The following is a 26,392-nucleotide window of genomic DNA, read 5'->3' on the forward strand; positions in this document are numbered from 1 at the left end:
GAGAGAGATGCAGAGGGGGCAGATTCCCCCCTCATTATCTTATGGAGGCATCGCTTGGGAGGTCACGATCGGACTCCTCCTTTTCCTCGCTTGGAGCCGATTCACTTTTCGAGACCGGAGTGAACGCAGGAGATTTTCTGAAAGAAAAAAAGGGCGGGGGTCACATGCGCACTAGGGCTGTGGGGGGGGGGGGACACACACGCGGCGGGAGGGTCCAGTGGGCACATGTAACAAAGGCTCGCGGCGGGCAGAGAAGGAAGCACAAGAGAGCGCTCTGGAACGGAGAGGGAGTCAGATTCTGGCTACACTAGATGCAATTGCAGGGCACAGAGAGAGGGGGGCATGGGGGGGCGTGAGGGAGCTTCCTTAGGAATCTTGCCAAGCCCAGGGTTGAGAGGGAATGGGGGCACAGCACGGACATCCTCCCCAAGCCCAGCGCTGCACTGAATTTATTGTCCCATGAACCAGTGCCAAAAAAGCCCAGCGGGTCGGCGATGCTTCTCTTTGTCCGGCCGAAGCTCTCTTTCGACGGCGACTGCGCCTGTCGGAACTGCGTCACCTTCTAGAGACACATGGCACGAAAGACAACTCCTGTAAGTCTGCAAGGGGGGGTTACAGCCAATCACTCAGAATCCAGCCCAAATTTGCCTCCGCCTCCCGCCCGCCCCCCACGGACACACACACACACACACACACTCCCCTCCCCTCCCACAACAGGGAAGACAACCGACAAGGCCCTGCAGACGCCCCCCTCCCACCGGTGTACCCTTCCCACAGCAAGGACTAGGGCCTGGCCTAGATCTCCGCTAGAGGAGCTCACCTGTCTCCCGACTGGGTGATGAGGCGGCGGCAAGTCTCCATTTGCACGTCCAGGCCTCGCTTCATGCTACACATCTCCATGTACTCGTGCAAGTGCCGGTTCATGTCATTCTTTGCTGTGGCCAACTCCAGCTGAGGAAGAGAGGAGTTTCAGGGGCACTCATCCTGCCAAGAGCAATCCAGATCCACCCCATCTCAAAAAAAAAAGCCCTTTCCCAAGTCTGCTTGATGCAACTCTTAACTTTATGTGATAGGTAAAAGGTAAAGGTAAACATAAGGGACACGGGTGGCGCTGTGGGTTAAACCACAGAGCCTAGGACTTGCCGATCAGAAGGTTGGCAGTTCGAATCCTCGCGACGGGGTGAGCTCCCATTGCTCGGTCCCTGCTCCTGCCAACCTAGCAGTTCAAAAGCACATCAAAGTGCAAGTAGATAAATAGGTACTGCTCCGGCGGGAAGGTAAACGGCGTTTCCGTGCGCTGCTGTGGTTCACCAGAAGCGGCTTAGTCATGCTGGCCACATGACCCGGAAGCTGTACGCCGGCTCCCTCGGCCAATAAAGTGAGATGAGCGCCGCAACCCCAGAGTCGGTCATGACTGGACCTAATGGTCAGGGGTCCCTTTACCTTTTTAAAGGTAAACATAGATGTCAACTTTTCCCTTTTCTTGCGAGGAATCCTATTCGGAATAAGGGAATTTCCATTTAAAAAAGGAAAATGTTGACAGCTATGAAGGTAAAGGACCCTTGGACTGTTAAGTCCAGTAGAAGGTGACTATGGGGTTGCAGCGCTCATCTCGCTTTCAGGCCGAGGGAGCCGGCGTTTGTCCGCAGACAGCTTTCCGGGTCATGAGGCCAGCAAGACTAAACCACTTCTGGCGCAACTGCAGCAGTACCTCTTTATCTACTTGCACTGGCGTGCTTTGAACTGCTAGGTTGGCAGGAGCTGGGAAGGAGCAACGGGAGCTCACCCCATCGCAGACTTGAACTGCCGACCTTCCTATTGGCAAGAACAAAACAATTGCAAACTACAATTTAGAGCTGAATTGAGAAGCAGGAAGCCTTTTGGGAGGGAGACCTGTCTGCTCCTCACTGTATAATCCCTGAGATATAGAAGCCCTTTCTTCTATTCTGTACTATCAAATGCAGTGAGGAGAAGGGGTGTTAAATGGGAAAAACATTTAAAGGCTCAAGTAGATACATAGAACAAAGCTCCCCCTTTCCCCGGACTCCATTATTCACCCAAGAAATTGTGAGGGAGGCAATGGGATTGCAATTTGCCAGATGTTGGGACGGGCTTTGGTATAATATTTCACAATATAGCCCCCTGTGTGAGGCCAAAATTTGGCTCCCCCAAATGGATCTTTTCAATTGCGAATCTTCTCAATTTTGTACACCTTCGGCTTGGTGCCCTGTGAGGGTGAACCACCCTAAATTTGGTGCCGCAAGATGACACTGATGCCCCCCCTTAAGTGCCCCCCTGAGCTGAGCCAGCCCCCACCAAGCCATGTGACCATCTAACCCTGATCCCCATGGGTCTCCTTCCTTTTCTGGTGGTGGCAGGGAGATAATAGTTCATCTCCAGCATTTATTTCCTTGCACACTCTTCTTTCCCCCACCTCAATTTGGTCGATGGTTTCCTGATATTCCTTCTCCCTGCTTTTGAAGAGCGATTCCGTGTCCTTGATCACTTTCTCCAAACTGTCGTCCGGCTGCTGGCAAGGAAGGTGGCAGTGACCCCAAAAAGAAAGAAAGAAAGAAAGAAAGAAAGAAAGAAAGAAAGAAAGAAAGAGCGGTTGCCGCCCATCAGTGACACAGGTTGCAAAACAACATGGCCTCCATCACCACAGAAGGACAACAGGCTACAAAGCGCATGATGTTCACAGCCTCACTTACAGTGTGTTGACAGAGTTCATCACTCCACCTGAGAATCAGGGGGGGCCATCTGGGGAGGGGGGCCCAAGGGGCCTTGTCCCCTCTCCTAAATTTTCAAGGAGGGGACCGGGCCCCCTCAATATCCCGCAGTGACGTGTGCACACCACACAACATGCTCACGTCATGCGTACAAGCTGCGCAGTGCGTGTGCACCTCTCACGGTGCGGCCCCCTCCATTGCGGAGGCAAGCCGGCTCATCTGCTGAGAGCACATAGTGGCACAGAGGGCAGGAGCCAAACAACCCATGGTATTAGCTGAAGGAAGCTTCATTGGGTGTCAGGGAATGGTTGGAACAGGAGGAGTGGGAAGGATATCCTCAGCCAGATCAGCTACTCTCAGAGGAGGAGGAGGAGGAGGCGAACGATTTGCCCCCCTTCTCCCCAGCAGTTTCAGTAGGAGAGAGGGGAGAATGCTGGACAGCTTCCCCAGGAGTTGCCGAGCTACGAGATAGTGGAAGAAGAGGGGGAAAGGAGGGAACAGCCAGCAGAGACTTCCCTAGAAAGCCTGGGCCATCCCCGCTCCTCTCAGGCTCACAGGTCCAGCCGTATTAGAGGACAGAGAATGCAGAGGGGTGGAACTTCGCGTTGGCGCCTGGGATGTTGCTGGGGACGCAAGGGGAAGGGCTCAGAGTAGCCGACACCTCTATTCGTGGAGAGACATGGATTCTAGCTTTGCAACCAGATGACTGAATTCAAAGGACTATAAAATACAAACGGCTTGTGATTCTTGCCTATGAAGCTACCAGGGGAGGAGAGAACTCTCCACGCCTGACATTGGGTTTCTTTTAATCTGGAGGGAATTGCTCCCAATCCAGATCAGGGACATTTCTGGGGAGAGAAATTATTGCGAGAAGTGAGGTTACAGGGAACCAGGGAGAGGGCCTTCTCGGTAGTGGCGCCCGCCCTGTGGAAGACCCTCCCATCAGATGTCAAGGAAATAAACAACTATCCTACTTTTAAAGGACATCTGAAGGCAGCCCTGTTTAGGGAAGTTTTTAATACTTAATGCTGTATTGTTTTTAACACTTTATTGGGAGCTGCCCAGAATGGCTGGGGAAACTCAGCCAGATGGGCGGGGTTTAAATAATAAATTATTCTTATTATTCTTATTCTTATTCTTATTACACATCCACACAGGCAAATCCCACGCCTTCAGTTTGCAGTGGAAGAAAAAGAGGTCCAATAGGCCTTTTTTTTGCAACGGGCCCAAACTGGATCAGGGTTTTTGACCCTCTCCTCCACTGTGGTCCTGATCCAGAAAGCATTTCCTGTGCTTGCAACTTGCATTGCAAAACAGGACTCTTTGCTTTAATGGGAACTTTTCCTAATGCATGTTGCCTGAGAAATGGGCTTGGTCTGGATCAGGACCATAGTTTGAAGCAAAGAGATAACCTCCCCCCACCTATCTTTCATGGTAAGGTCTCATTCTGGATTGGCTGGCAAGTTGTGAAAAAAAACTACCCCTTACCCATGGCACACCCTCTGCTGCCCCCTTCCTGTGTACCAGCAGTGATGGAGACTGTTCCTTTGCTCCTTTTCTTCCTTCATTTTTAGGGCAGCTGGGGCTGTTGGCCTGCTGGGAAACAGAGCCCAGGCCTCTGGCAGCCCTGCCCTCTCCCTTGCTGTGAATGGCCTTAGGCTCGTTTTGGGGGTACAGAGGAATTAAGCAGAAAAGAAGGAAATAGAGGTCAGGCACACTGAAAAAGGGAAAAAAAGTGTGAAGGGGGAACTAAATTGGGAGATGCACAAAAGGTAGAGGCTGCCACAGCAGTGTGCATTGCATGAAGCAAATTGTACTCCACAACATAAGAGTGCAGTGCTTTTTTCCTGGACGAAGGATTACTCGTACCCCTAAACATTTTGTGAATCTAACAGAAGAAGAAACTATTTTTTTTAAAAAAAGTGTTTCTTTTCTAGCACGGTGAATCGTCAGTTCCATTGTTACCCCCGATGGTGGCTTCATTTCCTTTCCCGGTGTTTCCCGAGTCTCAGACGGAAGTGAGCGTTTAATGTGTGAAGCAGTGTGGAATGTGGATGTGTGGGGTTTTACTGATGAAATTTTGGCCTCATTGAGGACCAGTATTTCAGTATGAGTAGGAAAATTACTATTTTTCATCATCACAGCCAGCAAAGAAGTGTAAAGTTAATGGTGACTCTGTAAAAACAAAAGATGAGACAACGGTGTTGTGTGATACAGCGTCGTTTGTGGACAAAGTGGAGATTTGAACTATAAAATGGTGATTTTTCTTGAGTACCCCTCAACATTTTTTTAGAGGAAAAAAATCGTGAGAAGGGCAACCGTTATTCCAGCATGGAGTGCGCTTCTGATATTGTGTACCTTCAGCCTTAGTGGGTCAGATTTCGACAGCACCCGCTTCAAGATCTGTGGGCAAAACCTCTAAACGCAAGGCTTCGCCCTGTGGCCAGGCCTCACACCCTGCTTAGCTCACTGTTTAGGGAAGCTTTTAATGTTTAATAGATTCTTGTATTTTAATATTCTGTTGGAAGCCGCCCAGAGTGGCTGGGGAAACCCAGCCAGATGGGCGGGGTATAAGTAATAAATAATAATTATTGTTATGTACTGAAGTTCTCACCCTGGGCCAGCAGGGGGATACTGTAGATAGTTATGCAAATAAGGGATCGAGACGTTCAGTGATTGGATAGTTTTAGAAAATTGTTACAGTTACGTTGTACTGGAGCTCTATATAAGCAGGCTGACTGAACCCTTCAGTTCACTTCTGTTCTGGCCTCTGAATAAACAAGAGCTGTTTGAAGAATCACTGTGTCATCTGATATGTTCACCCACAACTTAACAATTATAATTATTATTATTATTACTGCCCCTTCCTTAAGAAGCAAAACAAGGACACCTTTTTCTGCAAACCAAGGAAACCTATGAATCCCTTGGCCAATAATTCTGACTGGTTTGTGCCCAACCTTCAAGCACGACTCAAAGCACCCACTCCACAACAATGGAGAAGGTCTTGCGCGGAAATGTACACTGACAAGAGGAGGAGCTCCAAAGAGGCCACTCGCTTACCTCCCCCTGTGCTTCAGCTGCAGCGATAGCATAGCCAGAGAAATCCTCCCACAGCAGCAGCGTTTCTTCAGTCTCCTCCCAGGTGAGGCTGTCGCAGTCATCTTCAAAGTCATACTCCCTCCTGGGGACAAAGGAACCGCATTATCAGCAAAGAGACGGTGGGCAGGCAAGCCCAGAAGCAAGAGGAGGAGAGACTTTGCTACGTTTCCGTACTGGGACTGGCTTGCGAGGGACCAGCCCAGCAACTTCAGTTCTGGGAGCGGCCATCTTAGATGTTCTCAATTGGATCCCCAAGAAAGATGTTAAAAAAAATTTGTATGCCACAACTGCTGCTCATATTTTGTTAGCTAAAAAGTGGAAAACCCAAGAATTACCAATGATAGAAGAATGGCAGATGAAGATGATGGATTTAAGGATGTTAATGTGTAAGTTAAATTTCATAAGAATTGGGATTTGGAAAATCATTGCATGTTAAAAGGACATGCAATGAAATTCAACCAAGGGGAAGCGAGGAAGTCACGTAACAAAGTTAATAAGTGTAATTTTCAATAAGGCTATGATTTATGTTTGTTTGTCTTGTGTGTTCATTTGTTTGTTTATAATACTGTGAAAACTAATAAAAAAAAATGGGGGGGGGGGGAAATGTTCTCGATCGGATGCTAGGTCCAGCGGCCAGGACAGCTGCACCACCACCACCACCCTTCCTCCTCCAGACAGTCCTTCATGTGAGAAAGCTGGCTTCATCTAGCAAATGAAGGCTTCATAGATGTGACATTTGGATGGCATTTAGTCACTAATTAAGGGCAGGTGTCCCAAGAATGATTGTGATGATAAGACAGATTGCAAGGAAGTCCTTTGCCTTTCTTGAAAGCACATGAGACAGCTAAATAATAATAATAATAATAATAATAATAATAACAACAACAACAACAACAACAATAATAATTTATACCCTGCCCATCTGGGTGGGTTTCCCGAGCCACTCTGGGTGGCTCCCAACAAAATATTAAAAACACAATAAAACATCAAACACTAAAAACATCCCTAAACAGGGTTGCCTTCAGATGTCTTGTAAAAATCAGACAGTTGTTTATTTCCTTGGCATCTGATGGAAGTACATTCCACATAGGGTTGCCAATACCAAGAAGGCCCTCTGCCTGGTTCCCTGTAACCTCACTTCCTGCAGTGAGGGAACTGCCAAAAGGCCCTCGGAGCTGGACCTCAGTGTCCGGGCTGAACGATGGGGGTGGAGACGCTCCTTCAGGTATACTGGGCCGAGGCCATTTAGGGTTTTAAAGGTCAGCACCAACACTTTGTATTGTGCTCGGAAACGTACTGGGAGCCAAAGTAGGTCTTTCAGGGCCGGTGTTATATGGTCTCGGCAGCCACTCCCAGTCACCAGTCTAGCTGCTGCATTCTGGAGTTTCCGGGTCACCTTCAATGGTAGCCCCATGTAATGCTCTTATAAGACCTATCCCCAGGATTATTCCTCCTTTAAATTAAAAAGAGGGAGCAAAACGTAACCACAAGGGTAGCACAATGTGGTGATGTCTAGATGTTGTCGGACTCCAACTCCCATCAGCCACGGACAGGCCTGATGGGAGTTGTGGTCTGGCAATCTCAGCGTATAGCCACAGAGGATCACGGAATTCTGTTTCGTTCCCCCACACCCCAGGCTGGGTTAGCAATCCCTAACCAGTAACTTAAGGTCCGTATAGTTAAAACTATGGTTTTCCCAGTAGCGATGTATGGAAGTGAGAGCTGGACCATAAAGAAGGCTGATCGCCGAAGAATGGATGCTTTTGAATTCTGGTGCTGGAGGAGACTCTTGAGAGTCCCATGGACTGCAAGAAGATCAAACCTCTCCATTCTGAAGGAAATCAGCCCTGAGCGCTCACTGGAAGGGCAGATCCTGAAGCTGAGGCTCCAAGACTTTGGCCACCTCATGAGAAGAGAAGACTCCCCGGAAAAGACCCTGATGTTGGGAAAGATGGAGGGCACAAGGAGAAGGGGACGACAGAGGACGAGATGGTGGGACAGTGTTCTCGAAGCTACCAGCATGAGTTTGACCAAACTGCGGGAGGCAGTGGAAGACAGGAGTGCCTGGCGTGCTCTGGTCCAGGGGGTCACGAAGAGTCGGACACGGCTAAATGACTAAACAACAACAAACCAGTAACTTGGCCCTACTTGAAGGTAACTCCAGAAGCAAGGGATAAACTCACAGCTGATTCAGCATCCTCTGCATCTCCTCATTAATGCTCATGGCGGTGGTCTCATCCTCTTCCTCCTCCTCGAGTTTTTTGGAAGTCTCGCTCTCGGAGAGGGAGGTGTCCTCGTCGCTGACCAGCTTCCTCTCCCGCTTCCGCCCCATCGTGGCTGGGACCTTAATGGGAGACAAGTGCAGAGACTACAGAACGAGGTCGGGTTGGAGGTTGGAGGTGGGTGGGTGGAAAGAGATGGGAGAGGGAATGGGGTGGTGTAGGGTGATGTGGAGAAAGAGAGAGAGAAAGAAGGAAGAGAGCAAAAGAGAGAAACGGAGAGATCGAGAGAGAGGAGAGAGAGAGAGAGACGGGCTTATTATGACCAGGTTAAAGATGGTGCGATGGCTAAAATGCAATTTTTAGAAACCTTTATTTTTTAAAAAATTAAAAACTAAGCAATGGAAAGATGGAATCTGATGAGGGTTCACAGTAAAGGGAACTGCAATCACACCCCAAAGATGGCGTCGGGAAGACAAGATTAAGACAGAGGTGTCCAGAAGGAAAAAGAGGAAAATGCCGGGAATTACAGTTAAATTTTTTTTTACAGAAAAGCTTCTAACTCGCATAGTTTTCCAGCTCAATGAAGAAAAGAAAGAAACAACAACTAACCAACTGATTCTATAGGGGAAGCAAGAGAAAGAAGAGTGAGTGAGTGAATAAGACAAAGAAAGAGAGAGAGAAAGGGGGCGGGGAGGAGAGGGGAGAGACGGTGTTAGAGAGAGACACACACAAACACTTCCACCATGTCTCCCTCTCCGGCTGCTTCCCTGACGGGGGCTGCCAAGAGACTGAGGTGGGGGGCCCTGAAGAGATGATGAGAGGGACCAGGGGTGGGGTGGGGGTACAGGGTTCCTACCGCACATCCTAACAGAGGGTCTCGTGAAGGCTAACTGCCTGCCGGTTTTGCCCAGGGGACGGAGGTGAATGCATGGAATGAGGTTTGGGTGGCAGGGGGGTTCCATTCCCCCTGGGAAAGGTGGGGGGCGCTGTGGCCCTTCCCCACAGGGGGGAAGTGGGGCCGGTGCCTCTCACCTGAAACATCTTGATCATGTCCTCGCAGTTGCGCTGCTGGGCGACGTCACACAGTTTAGCCGTGATGTCGATGCGCCGGCAGATGTCCATGTCCACTTTCATGGCTTTCTCTTGGATTTTGGTATCGAGCTCGGTAAGATTCTGGCTCAGCGCACAAGAAAAAGAGGAGTGGGGGGGAGAAAGGAAAGTTAGGCATCGTTACGTAAGGTCCTCTGTACCCTTATGAACGGACTGCTTGCAGACATAGGCTTTGTTTGGATTAATGTGACAATACAGTGGACCCTCTGGATACGAATTACAGTGGTGCCTCGCAAGACGAAATTAATCCGTTCCGCGAGCCTCTTCGTCTAGCGGTTTTTTCGTCTTGCGAAGCAACCCTATTAGCGGATTAGCACTATTAGCGGTTATTAAACGCTTAGCGGCTATTAAAGGCTTAGCGGATTAGCGGCTAAGAGGCTATTAGCGGCTTAGAAAAGGGGGGGGGGAGCGGAAAAAAATCGGAACACTTGCAAGACGTTTTCGTCTTGCAAAGCAAGCCCATAGGGAAAATCGTCTTGCGAAGCAGCTCAAAAACGGAAAACCCTTTTGTCTAGCGGGTTTTCCGTCTTGCGAGGCATTCGTCTTCCGGGGCACCACTGTAAATTCATTCTGGGTGTCCGTCCGCAACCCAAAAAGTCCGTAGGCAGAGGCATTGCTTCTGCAAATGTGCATGGTGCAATTGAGCACTTCTCAATTCGGGTTCCTCTTGCTGAAGCCGGGAAAGCAAGACTCTCCTGGCTTCAGCAGAGAGGGAGAGCTGCACAGCACCCCTTCAGCCAAGCGGGAGGAGAAATGGAAGGGGCTCTGTTTCTCCTGCCGCTTCATTGAAGGGGCGCTGAGCAGAGAGGGGGAGAATTATTTTTTTCCTCCAAAAGCATTTTATTTTAAAAATCTGATTCAAATTTAAATATTTTTTTAAAATCTGATATATATATATATATTTTAAAGCATTGATTTTTATCCACTCTGCCTGGTTGTCAAGATGATACCAGCAAGAATTAGTCTTCCTGTAAAAAAAATAAAATGATTTGATTCAAATCAAATCCGCCCTGCTGTGGACTAGGCCAGTTTACACGTCTTCACTTGCCAGCCGTCTGTGGTCCAAAATAAACCAGGGTGCACATTTGGGGGTGCAGTACGTAGACTCACATTGCTCATCAGCCCCTTAAAAACGACCAGCTCTGCTTTAAGCTGCTCCACCTTCATCGCCAGCTCTTCCTGACACGCTTCTGCTTCTTGGGCCTCCTAGGGGAGAGGTAGACATATAGACAGGTCAGCGCTTGGAGAGACCCAGGCCCAGGGCGCAGGGAGTCGGAGGGGAAGGGGTAATTCTCACCTCGTGTAGCTCAGTTACTCGGTCTTGCAGTTGAACGCGCAACGTATACTCCTCTTCCCACCTGGCGAGACAAACAGACCAAAGACATGGCAATTTGTTTTTGCACCAGGCTCTGCTGGGAGGAGGGGCTGTGGGTTAAACCACAGAGCCTAGGATTTGCCGATCGGAAGGTCAGCGGTTTGAATCCCTGCGACAGGGTGAACTCCCGTTGCTCGGTCCCTGCTCCTGCCAACCTAGCAGTTCAAAAGCATGTCAAAGTGCAAGTAGATAAATAGGTACCACTCCAGTGGGAAGGTAAGCGGTGTTTCCGTGCGCTGCTCTGGACCCAACGGTCAGGGGTCCCTTTACCTTTACTGCTGGGAGGACAGGTGCAACCCTCCCTCTGGCGAAACTGGTGCTGGCACAGGAAGTTTTGCACGGGATTTGTGCTACGCGGGAGGGACTGGCACGGAAGCAGAGGCACCCCCTGGAATGTGCCGCAGTGACAGCTGGCAGGCTTTGCCACACAGGCTTTTAACCCTGCTGCTCTGAATTCACATCCCACCGGCCGAAAACCGAAGAGAGCGACCACAAACTATGTTTAGCAACTGCAAGAGACTCGCTACCCCAGAATAAACCACATCGACAGATGAGCCCTGCCTCTCCTTCCTTTGCTCTGCAGGATCAGGCCGCTGGGTATGTCTAACCTCATCAGTTTTTGGGCAGCCCAAGGCTTGCATTCCCTCTTCCTTCCTTCACAACTATAGCTGGCACTCAGCTGTCCCCCGGCCTAGCGAGTGGCATTTTACTGCTGCCGGATAGCTATGCATGGACGTGTGCTACACAGGGATTCATATAGCTATGGGGATATATTTGAACAGGTAATGACAGAAGATACATGGAAAAACAAATGTCAAAAGATTTTGAATAAATGGACAAGTTATAGGAATTGGATAGCACGGGGGGAAGCCAACCGAAGCATCCAAATTAGAATGAATACCGTATTTTTTCACTCTATAAGATGCACCGGACCACAAGACGCACCTAGTTTTTGGAGGAGGAAAACAAGAAAAAAAAATTCTGAATCTCAGAAGCCAGAACAACAAGAGGGATCGCTGCGCAGCAAAAGCAGCAATCCCTCTTGCTGTTCTGGCTTCTGGGATAGCTGCGCAGCCTGCATTCGCTCCATAAGACGCACACACATTTCCCCTTACTTTTTAGGAGGGAAAAAGTGAGTCTTATAGAGCAAAAAATACGGTAATCCGTGCACATGGTTAAAGATCTGAAGAGAGAATAAATTTTGGGGAAAGGGGTTAAAGGGGAGGGAGGAAGGGGAAGAAAAAAATTAGGATAAATGAGTAGGGACAAAAGTATATACTGTTGTGCATAACTAATAGGAGGATGATTTTGATGCATGCTATTGTTACGATTTTCGACTGAATGATATTTTTTTTTTGCTAAGTTATTCGACATCCCTGGATGAAAGTGTGATCATAAAGAATGGGGAGAGGGATAAATAAATAAATAAATAATACATAGCTATGGGTTCAAGTTCTAGACCCCAGAAGACTCAACCAACTTGGGCAGCAGCGGGGGTGGGAGGTGGGAATCCAACTAACACGCAGTCCTACTGGGAGAAAAGCCCAGCACCCTGTTGGTGATGCAAACTGTCCTCCCCAGTCACAATATCAAACATTTGAGGAGCAAAGAGGGTGTGTGTGTGTGTGTGCTCGCGCGTGTGCTGGTAACTCCCTCATCAGCGGATCCACGTGGATCAACTGTGGGAAGTGTGTGTCTGCAAGCATATTTGAAAGAGAGGATGTATGTGGGCTGGGCGATATATCGTCCAAAACCGGTTTGAAGTCCGTACCTGTCATTTAAATTTGACTCAGTATTGATCCAAAGTAGATTCCAATGTATAGTTAGTGGAGTAAAGACTTAAACACATTGCAGGATTTCCCCCAAAATAGACCAGATAAATAAATGTATAAAGGTGGTATCTTTGCATTGCAAGTAACCGAACCTTGCTTTTCTTGTTGCAGAATGTGGCTTACCTGGTCCAAAATTTTAAGAAATCAGGAGCTTGGATGCTGTTCCTTTAATACAGCAATATTTTGAAAATAAAATTGGGGCGGCGATGGGGTGGAGAGAAATTAACATCAAACATATTTCTATAGTAAAAATGAATCATTTCAGCATAAAATGGCCCAGTTTGCACAAAATGCCAAACCAAACTATGGCATAGCACAAATGAAACAGGTTCCAAAAATATTGCTGTTGCTTTGCTAGTCCAGCTGCTGCCGCATTACTGTTTCTTAAACTATTATTATTATTATTATTATTATTATTATTATTATTATTATTATTATTATTATTATTATTATTACTATTAGCATTGCACCCAAACTGAGCTCATGACTTATCTCATTCCAGATAAATCAAGAGCTGTAGCCCAGGTTTGTTCTATGGTTTACTGTTCCTGGGGAACATAAACCAGGAATCTGGGTTGACACAAAGCAGTGCAACAGCAGGACAAGAGAAGGAGCAACGTGGCCACAATCCTCTCTCCAGAGGCCCATATCTCATGTGCAACAAGAAAGAGCAGTAGAAGTATTACATTTCTGGATCATTTCGTTTGAGGGAAGTAGGTTGGTTTAAAAGCAGGAGGAACACAAAATGTTCAGATTTCCACAAAAACATTCTGGTTGAAAATCTTTGGCTGCTGCTATAGAAACCATCTGTCCACAGCTGCACTGGCCTGGACCGCTCTAACAAGCCTACTGAGGTTTATCATTGTAAGAAATTTTGCAATACTGCAGTTGAGTGGGAGAGCTCACGTTGCTGTCATGCTAAAGAGCCGCTCTGGGGTTTCACTGCAAACTGAACTGCAGGGCACACCTTAAATAAACACCCTTATGCTTTGCTAACTTGAGCCGCTCCAGCAAAGATATGCTAGTTCATTCTATGCCCTTCAGATCTACTCAGCCACTGATGCTCAACATGTTGCATGCGGTTGGTGAAAAGAAGGTTGCACTTAGTGCATGGATAGCTCAGTTGGTTAGAGCGTGGTGCTGATAACGCCAAGGTTGCAGGTTCAATCCTTGTGTGGGACAGCTGTATATTCCTGCCTTGCCGGGGGTTGGACTAGATGACCCTCAGCTTCCTTTCCAACTCTAAAACTCATAAAGTCCAGAGTGGAAAGGAAACTGATAGGTCATCTACGTGGGAATGTTCTGGGGTGCAGGAGAGGATATATTGACTAATTATATCCTTATCCAACTTGTGCTAACAAGTTCCCAAAATATCAGCAGAGTTTATAAACATTCCCCTTTAAGTTCGCAACGGTAACGTGTGCACAGGTTCGCTAGAACCTCTATAATAATTACTCTGGTAATTTCCCCTTTTGTTCCCTCTTAAAATACAAGACACGACACAGTCTTTATAAAAGTATAAAAGAGTTTACTCACGTTCTGTTCACAATATGATCCCAGAAGGCAGACAGCTTAAAAAGGTTACATACATTCAGAATCTATCTTGTAGCAAGATAGTCCTTATCTCCTCTCTTGGCTGGGAGCCAAGAGAGCATCCTTAGATGTTTCCTCATCGAAGGAAGATGGCAGAGAGAGAGAATGGCTGCCTGCCCTGTGCTTTTGTCATTACCTGCACAGGTGAGGCCACACCCACCTCTGGTCACATGCGGAGGAAGTCCGTCCCCAGGAAGTTTACCTGCTTGCTGGACAGACATCCCTCCCCATGTTCTAACATGTACACTCTAGGAATGTTGTCATTGACTGCTCCTGTGCTTACATCCCACAATCTAGACTGAGATGCCCTCAAAGGCCTTAGAAGCACAGAACAGGATTGTCAACATTTTTTCTTCAAACAGAAGACACAGCTACATCCAATTCCCCTTTATCACAAACCGCTTTTGGAATTCCTTGGTTCTTTGTATCGAAAGCATACCTGGCCAGTGTCTTACGGTCTAGGCAAGCAGCTTAAAGGTCTAGCTGAGGGGTCAGCAAACTTTTTCAGCAAGGGGCCGGTCCACTGTCCCTCAGACCTTGTGGGGGGCCAGACTATATTTTGAAAAAATAAAATAAAATGAACGAATTCCTATGCCCCACAAATAACCCAGAGATGCATTTTAAATAAAAGGACACATTCTACTCGTGTAAAAACACGCTGATACCCGGACCGTCCACGGGCCGGATTGAGAAGGCGATGGGGCTGGATCCGGCCCCTGGGCCTTAGTTTACCTACCCATGGTCTAGCTGATATGAAGGGAATTTCTCGATATAGGTTTGCAGATGTGGAATTGACTCCAGTACCTTTGCATTTTACTAAGGGGTGAGCTAAAAATATTTAAAATAATAATAATTACTTCCTCCAGCCCATTAATAAATGGTTTCGGAGGCAAAGGTTTTCCTGCCTTCCAAATCAGCTTTTCTCTTGCAAGATTCCCATATAAAAGCAGGTTATTGCACACACACAGCCAGGGGAGGTACAAATACATCTCATATATCTCATAACTAGATCAGCATCTGTGTCGTAATGCTTTGTGGTGCCCCACTAAACTGGCTGGAGAGATAGTCTTCTATCTGTGGAAATTGGGAGGAGAAAGAATCTGCTCAGACATCGATTTGATCTTTATCTCCAGGGGCTTTCGTGAAAGCTTGTTCTTCCCCTCTCCCAGAACTACTTCCCAGAACAAACTTGAAAAGTCTCCTTCCTTCCAGATGCAACAGCCTGCGCTGGCATTTCTCATTGCCTAAAATAAGTGGAATTCTTTTCTGGCAAACCTCTAGCCAAATGCTTCATATGCCATAAGAGTTTGCCTGCTCACCCACCCATTTAGGACAAAAACAAACAGGCGATTACTCATGGTTTGGGGAGGAGCACAGAAAATGAGGCAGAATATGAGAAAGGAAGGGTGACTCAGGGAGGCGAAATGTGGAAGAAGAGACAGGCAGAGAGCTTGCGTCTCCAGAGAAGGAAACATGTCGTTTCTGCAAAATTTGTTTAAGGATACTTCATTCTCCTGTCCTAGGCAAAATAAACCCGAATCCATGGCCTGCTATCTATAGCATGCTATCAAAACAAATGGCAGCGCAAAAGATCTCTAGGTACAGGCTGCCTTTCTATGTTTAAAAAAGCATGAGAGAGCTGCTTTTTGAGATTATGTGTTATAAATAAAGCTTAATAATAACTATAGCACATGCTTGTTATTAGAGGGTGGGGACTAGTAATCTTGAGATATTCCAATTCAGGTTGCAATCCTGCCTTCAGACATGTGGCTCCTATCACCTAATAATCATTGCTATTTGGCCGTAAGCTATAATTGACCGTCCACATTATCAGGAGTATTGCATTTTTTTCTGCTTGCACATCTTGCTATGTTCCATCTATATGGTGAGCACAACATAGCTGCCATAGCTAGAGGAAGATCCAGGCGCATACCCTCCAATATTTCTCCAATGAAAATAGGGATGTCCTAAGGGACATTCTGGGATCAAATCAGAAACCGGAGCGGCTCCTGTAAATCTGGGACAGTCCCTGGAAAATAGGGGTACTTGGGAGGGTCTATACTCTTGTCCTCCCTCTTGATATTATGTTTTTATATATGTTGGAAGCCCCCCCCCCCAGGGTGGCAGGGACAACCCAGCCCAATGGGCAGGGTATTATTATTACCATCTTTAGTACCATAGAATAGAATGCCCTTATTTCGTCAGATAAACATTGGAGGATATGAGCATCCCAGAATGTGCTGCTTTACTTCCCCACTTCCTCTTTAAAAAAGGGTCTAGCAGTCATTTGTACAGTCAAAACACTCATAATAATAAAGTAGACGTTGTCAGAGATACCAGCAGAGTCTGTACCCATTTCCTGCCCACAAAGAGCAACACTTTGAGAGTGGAATCTCTCTCCACATCCTGAGTTCTGTTGGTTGGCCCAAGCACTGAGCGACAGAATGCTAGGAATTGGTTTCAGTATTGAAAACTATTATTTCAGTTCTTTTATCTCGGCTATTTCCACCCTGGCCCTTCCGAAATGATCTGCTGTTCGCTCTCTACTGGTTCTTCGGATCTGGGACGAGAGGACACACTTCCTGTCCTGCCTTAACCCAACGTTAGGAATGGTACCTTCAGCATCCTTTGCTGAAAATGAGAGTAAACGCTTCCTGGGTAGCAACACTGATCTGAGGGTGGCCCACTGGAATCAGAAGGCGACTCTTAAGCCTCCTTCACATCCGGCCTCGTCTCCTGATCCCCATCCCGTACCGCCCGCCTCCACCTCCCGATTTGCACTCTCATCTGCAATGCACCATTTCCTAATAATAGTCTCGACTGCAACGTTCCCTCCTCCCCCCTCAGCCCAGCCCAGGCGAAGCAGAGCAGCCCAGGCAAGCAGACGTTTCCTTGAGTGACCCCACATCTCCCTCCTTCCCAGGAAGATGCGTTTGAAGCTGCAAGATGAAAGGGAGGGGCGAAATAGTTGCAGGGAACCATTCCCCAAAGAGACCAAGCCGCTGAAACAACAGGAGGCCTTTCTGCCAATGAACCTTCATTCCCTCAAGACATGATCAACTCAGAGCAACAAGGGAAAGGATAGAACAGGAACCCTAATAGAAAACAGCTGACTCCAGCCCGGGGCATTGAGTCTGAACAGCGTTCAGCTCTTAGCTAGCTCCAGATTTAGAGTTTATCTACTCAGAATCATAGAATTGGAAGGGGTGACGACGGTCGTCTAGTCCAACGCCCTGCAATGCAGGAATCTTTTTGCCCAACATGGGGCTCTAACCCGTGATCCTGAGATTAAAAGTCTCGTCTCTCATGAGCTATCCTATGGGTGAAGGATTCAAGGTACTTGTAATGTAACTATGAGAACAGCAAATTTCAGAGGGCTAGTTTGGAGGCAACAATAGCTATCATGTAATATGTCTACAAGGACACAGGTGGTGCTGTGGGTTAAACCACAGAGCCTAGGACTTGCTGATCAGAAGGCTGGCGGTTCGAATCTCCGCGACAGGGTGAGCTCCCGTTCCTCGGTCCCTGCTGCTGCCAACCTAGCAGTTCGAAAGCACATCAAAGTGCAAGTAGATAAATAGGTACCGCTCCGGCAGGAAGGTAAACGGCGTTTCAGTGCACTGCTCTGGTTCGCCAGAAGCGGCTTAGTCATGCTGGCCACATGACCCAGAAGCTGTACGCCGGCTCCCTCGGCCGATAAAGTGAGATGAGCGCCGCAACCCCAGAGTCGGCCACGACTGAACATAATGGTCAGGGCTCCCTATACCTTTAAGATGTCTACAGGGCAGCTTAAAGTCTCCTATAAAGCTTTCCTCTGGGGCATTTCCCAGATACCTCTGATGTTCCTCACTCACATGCCTGTGTTAGACTATAAGAATCCCTTTGGTGCATCATATTCGGGGCCACTTCTCTGTTTCCAGCCGTGGCTGGTGGCTCAGAGAAGCTCACCAGCAAAGCATGGAAGTATCAGCTCTTTCTCCTTTGTCTCCAGTCCCTGGTATTTCAGATGAACACACAGATCTACAAGTGGGTAAGGGGCAACAGATCTCCCTAGGGACTCCTGAGAATACTATTACTATGAGAGGCAGGGGCTGTTAAAGATCTCCCACAGATTTTCAGTGAATACTAAAGCTGCAATTATGGTGCAATTTTGAATTCTGGTGCTGGAGGAGACTTTTGAGAGTCCCATGGACTGCAAGAAGATCATACCTACCCATTCTTAAGGAAATCAGCCCTGAGTGCTCACTGGAATGACAGATTGTGAAGCTGAGGTGCCAAGACTTTGGCCACCTCATGAGAAGAGAAGACTCCCTGGAAAAGACCCTGATGTTGGGAAAGATGGAGGGCACAAGGAGAAGGGGACGACAGAGGACGAGATGGCTGGACAGTGTTCTCGAAGCTACCAGCATGAGTTTGACCAAACTGTGGGAGGCAGTGGAGGACAGGGGTGCCTGGCGTGCTCTGGTCCAGGGGGTCACGAAGAGTCGGACATGACTAAATGTCTAAACAACAACAACTAAAGCTGCAATTCTCGGGATCCTCTGGAAGAATCCGTGGTAGTTCAAAATTGTATCAATCAATACAAGGTTCAGAGGTGTCCTCCTTTCTGTCAAAAAAAGTCGGGGGGGGGGGAACTGCTCATCTTCACCATTGCTATTCTCAGGCTGAATGAAATACAAAGGAATTAAGTCACAAAAGAGTGGTCAAATTTAGTGGGGGGAAGCACACATCTACTAAGTCTTAATTTTGTAATGAACTTTAATGAAGTTAGGGAGACTGAGCAGATGGCCTTTTAAAATCCCTCCCTGTTCCAAAAATGTTTATTCTGCTGGCATCGATGGTGCTCAGCCATTCTGCACAGTCATCTCGGTTCTCTGCATTGGACCCTTTGCCAGCTTTGCAGCTTTGCAAATTCCAATGCACACACAGAGAGAAATCTCCAAACACCAAGGCATTTAGTGAATTCTCTTTTCCCTTAGGATATCACAAGTGAGGGGAAGGAAGGGAAGGAGGGAGTAGTTCAATCATTAGGCCGCTCTTTCAGTAACTGGTTGGCTCCTGGATGAGGCCGCATGTCAGCATATTTTCCTAGTGTTTATTTAGTGCTTTCCCTAATTGCACAAAGCTCTTTGCAATTATCATCTCGCTATGAGAGACGCGAGCATCGTACAGCTCCGCACAAACATTCTCTCTCACGTGCACAGCCCATGTGTCCGAATTCCCCGTGTACCCAGTGCAGTTCAGTGTTTCCAGCTGCTGTTCTCACTGGTCCTTCCCCTCTGTTTTTAACAACAGCATGGCTGAGATCGTTTAAGCAGGTGAACGGTTTGCCATCACTTCCTCTCTGTTACCAGGACAGCTGCCCTCAGCAGATCACCTTGCGTCAGGCTGCCGCTAAGGACACAGGAAACGGGCAGAATATGTGCCTGCAGAGATATTGCAACCCTCTCTGTAGCTCCTCCTCTCTGGAGCAGAAAAAGACATCCTGGTAAATTGTACTGTGCATTAGTTAATGGAAAGAAGATGCCATTTTGGTTTTCTGCATCAGGCTGGTCTTGTCTCCAGGAATTTACCCCAAAAGCATCACAGGCACCTAGGCTGAGTACACATCACAGACTCACAGAAGAGGAGGAAGGGACCACGAGGGTCATCTCGTCCAACCCCATGCAATGCTGGAATCTTTTGCCTAACGTGGGGCTCAAACCCACAATCCTTGTATTAAGAGTCTCGTGCTCTACGAACATGAACATAGGAAACACGAATGAGTGGGGAATCTGTAATGGAAGCATGGCCAGGATGCTTTCCTCTTCTCACCTGCCACATTCACACACCTAAACAGAATAGGATCCCAAACAATACATTTGCAAGGATGAATGTGCATTTGGAGCAGAGAAGGAGACGAGGAAATGGCTAAGGAGCAGAATCTGCTGCTTCTGAAATGGCCCGTCCCAAAGCTGTTTTTTTCTTAACACATGTACGCATATTTAACTCCTGCCTTTCCACCAGAAACAGCTCTCAAAGGTTGATCATGTAAATCCTAACAAGGATGACCTTCGGAAAAGCGATCCGGGCTTGATGTGGGGGGAAATATGGGGGCAAGGGAGGCTCAGTGAGCGGCAATTGGCTCCATCCCATCAAAGCACTTGCTTCTGATCCAGCTATGCCAGGATTATCATCAGCTTGCCTCTAATCTTGTCTGGATAAGTAAGGAGGCCGTGCAAGGGAGTTTCACAGCCTTTCTGGCAAGAAAGGCAAACTATATATTGCAAGGAGTAATGTCCAGTTCTGGGAAGGAAAGAAGATGAATCAGAGCCTGGCCAAAGGTGGGCATGAACAACGCTGATGAGCGCAGAGATGGAGTCCTTTGCGGAGAGGATGCCTAGGCCTGGCAAAGAGTTGATTGAGCAGTGCCATGACAGCCAACTATCTGAAGGGCTGTGGCACAAGCATTGGAGCTAACTTGTTTTCTGTTGCTCCAGAGGGTCAGGACCCCGAACAATGCATTCAATTTTCAAGACAATGGATTTGGACGAAATGCTAGGAAGAACTTGCTGGTGGTGCAAGCTGCTTGACAACAGAATGGACTGCCTCAAAAGGAGGTGGACTCTTTTTTAAAAAGGACAGCCAGGATGGGCACCTATCAGGGATGTTGTAGTCTGAAGTAGCTTTCCCATATTGGACAGGGAGGTTAGCCTATATGATCTCTGAGGTGCCTTCCAACCTAATGCTTCTGTGATTGTGCAGCTGTAACAATTAGGCACAGGGATTGTTAAATAGCAACACTATCAATGAAGACCAGGCAGGGATATTTCACAAGAAAGGCTCTCATTTAGCACTATGTATGCTCAGCACTTTAATAATAATAATAATAATAATAATAATAATAATAATAATAATAATTACAAAACCTGTCCTAAACTGACTTCTGCACTGTGGAGGAGAAGAATAATTCCTCTATTAACTTTCTCTACACTACTCATAACTCTTCTTCGCTTTCCTTCCCCAACCACAGTAAACAAAAAAGATATGATATGGGAGCTTCAAGGCTGAACTATTTAAAAGAAAAAGTGGGACAGGAAGAGAAGGGCGTTACTTGACCCTTTCTGCCCTTTTTATTTATCCAAATGAATGTGATGTGGGTGGTGCTGTGGTCTAAACCACTGAGCCTCTTGGGCTTGCTGATCAGAGGGTTGGCGGTTTGAATCCCCGTGACGGGGTGAACTCCCGTTGCTCTGTCCCAGCTCCTGCCAACCTAGCAATTCGAAAGCACACCAGTGCAAGTAGATAAACAGGTACCGCTGCGGCGGGAAGGTAAACAGTGTTTCTGTGCGTTCTGGTTTCCATCCAAAAGCAGTTTAGTCATGCTCGCCACATGACCCGGAAAGCTGTCTGTGGACAAACACCAGCTCCCTCAGTCTGAAAGCGAGATGAGCGCCGCAACCCCACAGTCGCCTTCGACTGGACTTAACCATCCAGGGGTCCTTGACCTTCACCTTATTTATCCAAGTTAAATCATCCTCTGCATCCTGTCAAAGCTGCATTTAGTCCCATTGGGGGAATGGGCAAAGGTTTTTCCCCCTCCTAAGTTTAAAAGCCACAAGGCAAGGGATGAGTTCAGCTGCAAATGTAGCACAATGAAAATAGTTAAAACAACCCTTCCTCTCGTGATTTAACATTTCCCCCCCATGTTCTCCCATGGATTAGCTACTACAGTTCAGGAGCAAAGGTTGCATCCTGCAAAGAAGTGGAGATGGTAGAAACGTGCACGACTTGTGCATCTTCCGCCTCACACTTCTTGTGAAACGTGCGAAGAGGGACCTGACACTTTCCCCTTACAGCAGCATAAGGGAACATCGCCACATCCACAGGGAAATTCCACTACTGGTCACAATACGGAGCTATGAGGCAGACGCACAAATACTTCTTGGCCAATTATAATGCAACCATCCTGGTATCTTTCATGCTTAAAGCCATCAAAAGTAGCAGTAGCCCCATTGAAAGAAAGAAAAATACTGTTTCTGAGCAGCTGCTGCTATATTGTCCCTCTTACTCTTTTAAAGGATGCTTTGACAGGGATCTCTCTATCTCTCCCATGATCACAGACATTCATCAGCCTCTGTGCGATGTACCTTCCCTAGTGTACAAAAGTGCAGTGCAATTCATCGTTCCTCTTCCCAGCAACCCAATTGCCTGGAAAACAGCAGCAGGCACAGATTTTTAACCTGGTTCCCCTCACTGAAGCCCAGCTAGAGGCACCTGCAGTTCTGGCATATTTAAACATCCTGGAACTTAGCCAACCCTGCAAATCTTTCTACCTCTTCAAAGGTACCTAGATTCTCTTTTAAGCATCTGGTGGTCTGCTTCACTAGCTCAAAGGACTCTTAACGCAGCTTACAAGTTTGTTTGTTTGTTTAAACATAGGTTTAATAAATAAAATGGAACAGAATATACCATCACTACAGCACAAAACAGAAAGGTCGTATCGGAAAGAGTCTTCTTAGGAGGCCAGGCAAAATAAGAAGCTCTTCTTTGCCTGGTGCCAAAAGGGCAACAGAGTGGGCCCCAGGCAAGCCTCCCTTGGGAGTGAGCATTCAATGTGTGGGCACCGCGAGGTCCTTGATTCTGGTCACTGATGGTGGCCCTTCCTTGGAGGGTGTCTGAGAATGATCTTAGTAGCTGGCAGGTTTGAGTGAGACAAGCTTAACTCAAAACTCCCCACGTTTACGAAAGGGGAAGATGCTTACCTCTTGCTCGTGTGTCACATGCTCAAAACATCACAACTCAGGAAAAAGTTATGGGTACCTGCCAGGAGCTGGGAGAGCAGGGTTCGAATCCCCACTCAGCCATGAAGCTCACTTGGTGACCTCGGGCCACCCAGCATCTATTAGCCTTGCCTAGCTGAGACTCCAATACTTTGGCCACCTCATGAGAAGAGAAGACTCCCTGGAAAAGACCCTGATGTTGGGAAAGTTGGAGGGCGCAAGGAGAAGGGGACGACAGAGGATGAGATGGTGGGACAGTGTTCTCGAACTATCAGCATGAGTTTGACCAAACTGTGGGAGGCAGTGGAAGACAGGAGGGCCTGGCATGCTCTGGTCCAGGGGGTCACAAAGAGTCGGACACGACTAAACGACTAAACAACAACAACCTCACAGGGTTGTTGTGGGGATGAAAAGGGGAAGAGGAGAACCATGTGACCATCTTGAGATCCTTGGAAGATAAAGGTGGCATATAAATGCGGTAAATAAACAATAAATAAATAAATGAGCCTTTTCAAGTTGTGTGATCTTTCCCAATCTGCACCTGTGCTGGAATAGTTTTAAATGTGTTTGTATGGTTTTATCGCTTGTTATTTGCCATGCTGGGTTCCTTTGGGAGGAACAGAGAGAAATAAAACCTCTCTGATCCATTTGCCATAGCTTTCTCTGCCTTGGATGCTGCTTTCAGTAAAAGGGAATAAAGTTTTCAGAGACAGGATATACCGGCATGTCGTGTGTAGCTTGGGCCCTTCAGTCTTCGCCACCAAGCAAAATGAAGCATCAGGACGTATAAAAATGCATTTGTTCACATCCATCCCTTGTCACTCCCAGCCAGCGTCTAAATGCAGACCGCAAGTTCCTCCGGCCACGAAGCCGACATCTGCCGTTTACATTTGCAGAGTGCTATGTGCACTGATGGCACTATATAAATAATATGTGGCTACTGCAAATAATAATAAGAATTCTGCACACACAGAAGATCTTTAAAGGCTTGGGTTTCTGTGCCTTCTCTCCGCAGCAAGTCAGCTGAGTGAGGATCTGCGACACAGAACTCGCCCAACATTGGCTTTCTATACAAGATGGGGATGTTTAGGTACCAACTGGTAAAAAGGGGGTGGTGAGCTTTGAAGGGTTAGACTGGCGTCACACCTTAGTTATAGAAATCTGAAGTAGACGGGACTCACAAAATGCTTCAGTGTGGCAGGGAAGAGTTGCGCATAGCTCTTGGCCTAATTTCACTTTTCTCTGCCTTCTTCTAAAAAGGAAAAAAGAAGGGCAGTGGCAACCGGGACAGATCATTTAACTTCTTTATAACTCTGTCCTGCCACACAGAGGAACCAATTGCTGGGGCCCAAGGTCCTTTCTGCCCACCCGCCTAAAATATTTGAGGGGGCTGCTGGGCCCCCCTAAAGTTGATGGGCATTGCCATTACAATGGTGTGCATGCAAATTTGAAAGAAAGAAAGATGTTAAGTGATTAAGTTAATTTTATAAGAATATTGGTTTGGGAAAACTGTTCGCATGATATACATGGAAATTCAATGGGGGGGTTACGAGGAAGTCACTTAACAATGTTACTAAGATTGGTTCAAATAAGGTTGAGATTTTTGTTTGTTTGTCTAATTTTTTAAAAAATTAATTTTAAAAATTGGGGGGGAATCAAATGGTGTGCCTGCTCTGCATCTTGTGATCGATTATGTGGGGTGGAGCTTACCTCCCCCCCCCCCCAATATTTTATTCAAGTTGGCATGTTTGCTGACATGTGTGGAAAAAGTGGATCACGATGACTTGCACTGCATCACAATGTCGGGAACTGACAAATTCAGCAAAGATGAAAAGGAGAAGGAAGTCCCCTAACAGAAGCTGGCCTGGCCCCGGAACAAAAACAAAAACAGTGGCAAAATAAGAGGCTCCTGCGACGGCAGCCCTCCTTCGTCGCCTCTTTTCCTAGTGCTCCCACCAACCCATCGCTTTCCCCCTCCCTGGCATTGGCCTCCTTGCCGGCTGGCACCCACCCACCGCGACGATGCCTTTGCCCGCCCCGTCGAGCCCCTCACCTGCGCTTGTACTCATCGCGTTCCCTCTTCACCTTGGCCAGGACGTTGTAGAGCGCCCGGATCTCGGGGGTGATGGTGTCGATCTGCACCCCGACGCCGTCAGGGTGCACCCAGGAGACGCCGGGCCCCTGCACCAAGGTGGTCTCCAGGCCGGGCCCCAGCCGTCGAGCCTGCGAGAAGGACCAGATGGTGCCCGGCAAGAAGCGAGAGGAGGACGAGAAAGTGCCGCCCGGCAGCGAGGGCGACTGCGAGGAGGTGGGCGTGAGCGGGGCCCCCGGGTGGTGGCAGCTGGGCGAGCTCAGCACCCTCGACGGCGGCGTGCCCAGCCCCACCGAGCGGGGGCTGCTGCAGCTGCTGCTGCCGCCGCCGCCTCCGACGCCCCCGGCCAGCGGCAGCCCCAGCGGGCGGATGGGGCCCACGAAGCCCGTCTGCACGGCTTGGTCCCGGCGCTGCAAGCTGCCCCGACGGGCGCCGCCTTCCTCGAGGGCCTGCTGCAGCTGCTTCTCCAGCTGCCGGTTGCGGCGCTCCAGCTCGTGCACCTTGGCCAGGAAGCATCGGAAGCGCAGGTTGAGGGTCTTGAGGACGTGGATGTTGGAGCCCAGGTCGTTGCGGAGCGCCATGGCGGCCGGCGGGGCCGGGAAGGCAGAGCCGGCGGCGAGGGAGGCCGGCGGGGCCAGCTCCCCGTCGAAGAAGTCCCGCGGGGGCTCGCCGGGAAGGAAGAAAAGCTCCGGGAACTGATGCTGCGGTTCGGGCTCCGACGCCGCCAAGCCCTGCTGCTCTTGCTGCAGGAGGAAGAGGTTGGGGCCGAATAACGGGTTCATGGCTGCGGCGGCCGTCCAGGGGGCTGCGGCGGCGCCGGGGAAGCGCGGGCTGGGCGGGCACACGCGCCCGCCACGGCCAATCGCGGCCGGAGGCGCCCGCCGGGCTGGCACAGAAGGGGCGGGATCCGGCCGCCCGCCCGCCTCCCGCCGCTGCAGAAGGGAGGCGCCTGGACGGGGAGGGAGGGAGGGAAGCTGCAGCGCGGCGATGCGGCGCCCTCCAGACGGGCCGGGGGATGGAGGCGCGCCGCACGTCCAGGGGGGAGCTGAGGACGCACAGCCGCGCGCCTGGCTGCGCCCCCGACGCCGGGAGACCGCGGCGCGCAGGAGGAGCGAGCGAGGCGCTCCTTTGCCAAGCGGAGCTGCGTTCATCTGCTGGCCGGAAACGGCCCTTTGCCTGCCAGCGGCGATGCAGATCAGAACAAGACTGGATGTGGGACAAGCTGCCTCTGTGCGCCATTAGAAACACAGAATTGTGGAGTTGGAAGGGACCACGAGGATCATCTATTCCAACCCCCTGCAGTGCCCAGTGTGGGGCTCAAACCCACAACCCTGAGATTATAAGGGCTTCATGTTCTACAAAGTTACCCCAGCCTTCCAAAAGTAGGGGGTGCAAGACCTTTAACATAGCTGTAGCACTCTCTCTGTGTGTGTTTTGCAGGCAGACTTTGCTAACCTGGCGCAAAGGACAAATTTGGGTGCCCCATTATTATTTTTTCCCACAATAATTCCTTTTGGTACGGTTGCCTTTTAATGGATCTTCTCAGTAAAGGTAAAGGGACCCCTGACCATTAGGTCC

At 48.6% G+C, this 26,392-nt stretch overlaps 1 protein-coding gene across 5 annotated transcripts; it reads right to left on the minus strand.

Annotated features, from left to right (window-relative positions):
• On the minus strand, nt 1-25,647 carry IFFO1 (intermediate filament family orphan 1). 5 transcript variants are annotated; one of them, XM_083481823.1, is made up of 9 exons: nt 24,776-25,647; nt 10,458-10,518; nt 10,271-10,366; nt 9,083-9,223; nt 8,012-8,172; nt 5,790-5,910; nt 2,435-2,527; nt 821-951; nt 1-137 (listed from the first exon to the last, which is right to left on the minus strand). In XM_083481823.1, the coding sequence occupies exons 1-9, from the start codon at nt 25,594-25,596 to the stop codon at nt 35-37; spliced, it is 1,728 nt and encodes a 575-aa protein (XP_083337949.1). In that variant the 5' UTR covers nt 25,597-25,647; the 3' UTR covers nt 1-34. The 5 variants fall into 5 exon arrangements, with proteins under 5 accessions (XP_083337949.1, XP_083337948.1, XP_083337947.1 ...); XM_083481822.1 differs by having other exon boundaries at nt 2,435-2,530; XM_083481821.1 differs by having other exon boundaries at nt 8,012-8,196.
• Between the last annotated feature and the right edge of the window lie 745 nt (nt 25,648-26,392).

This window comes from Podarcis liolepis (genome assembly GCF_965112155.1).
Source record: "Podarcis liolepis genome assembly, chromosome: 17".
In the NCBI taxonomy this organism is placed as follows: Eukaryota; Metazoa; Chordata; class Lepidosauria; order Squamata; family Lacertidae; genus Podarcis; species Podarcis liolepis.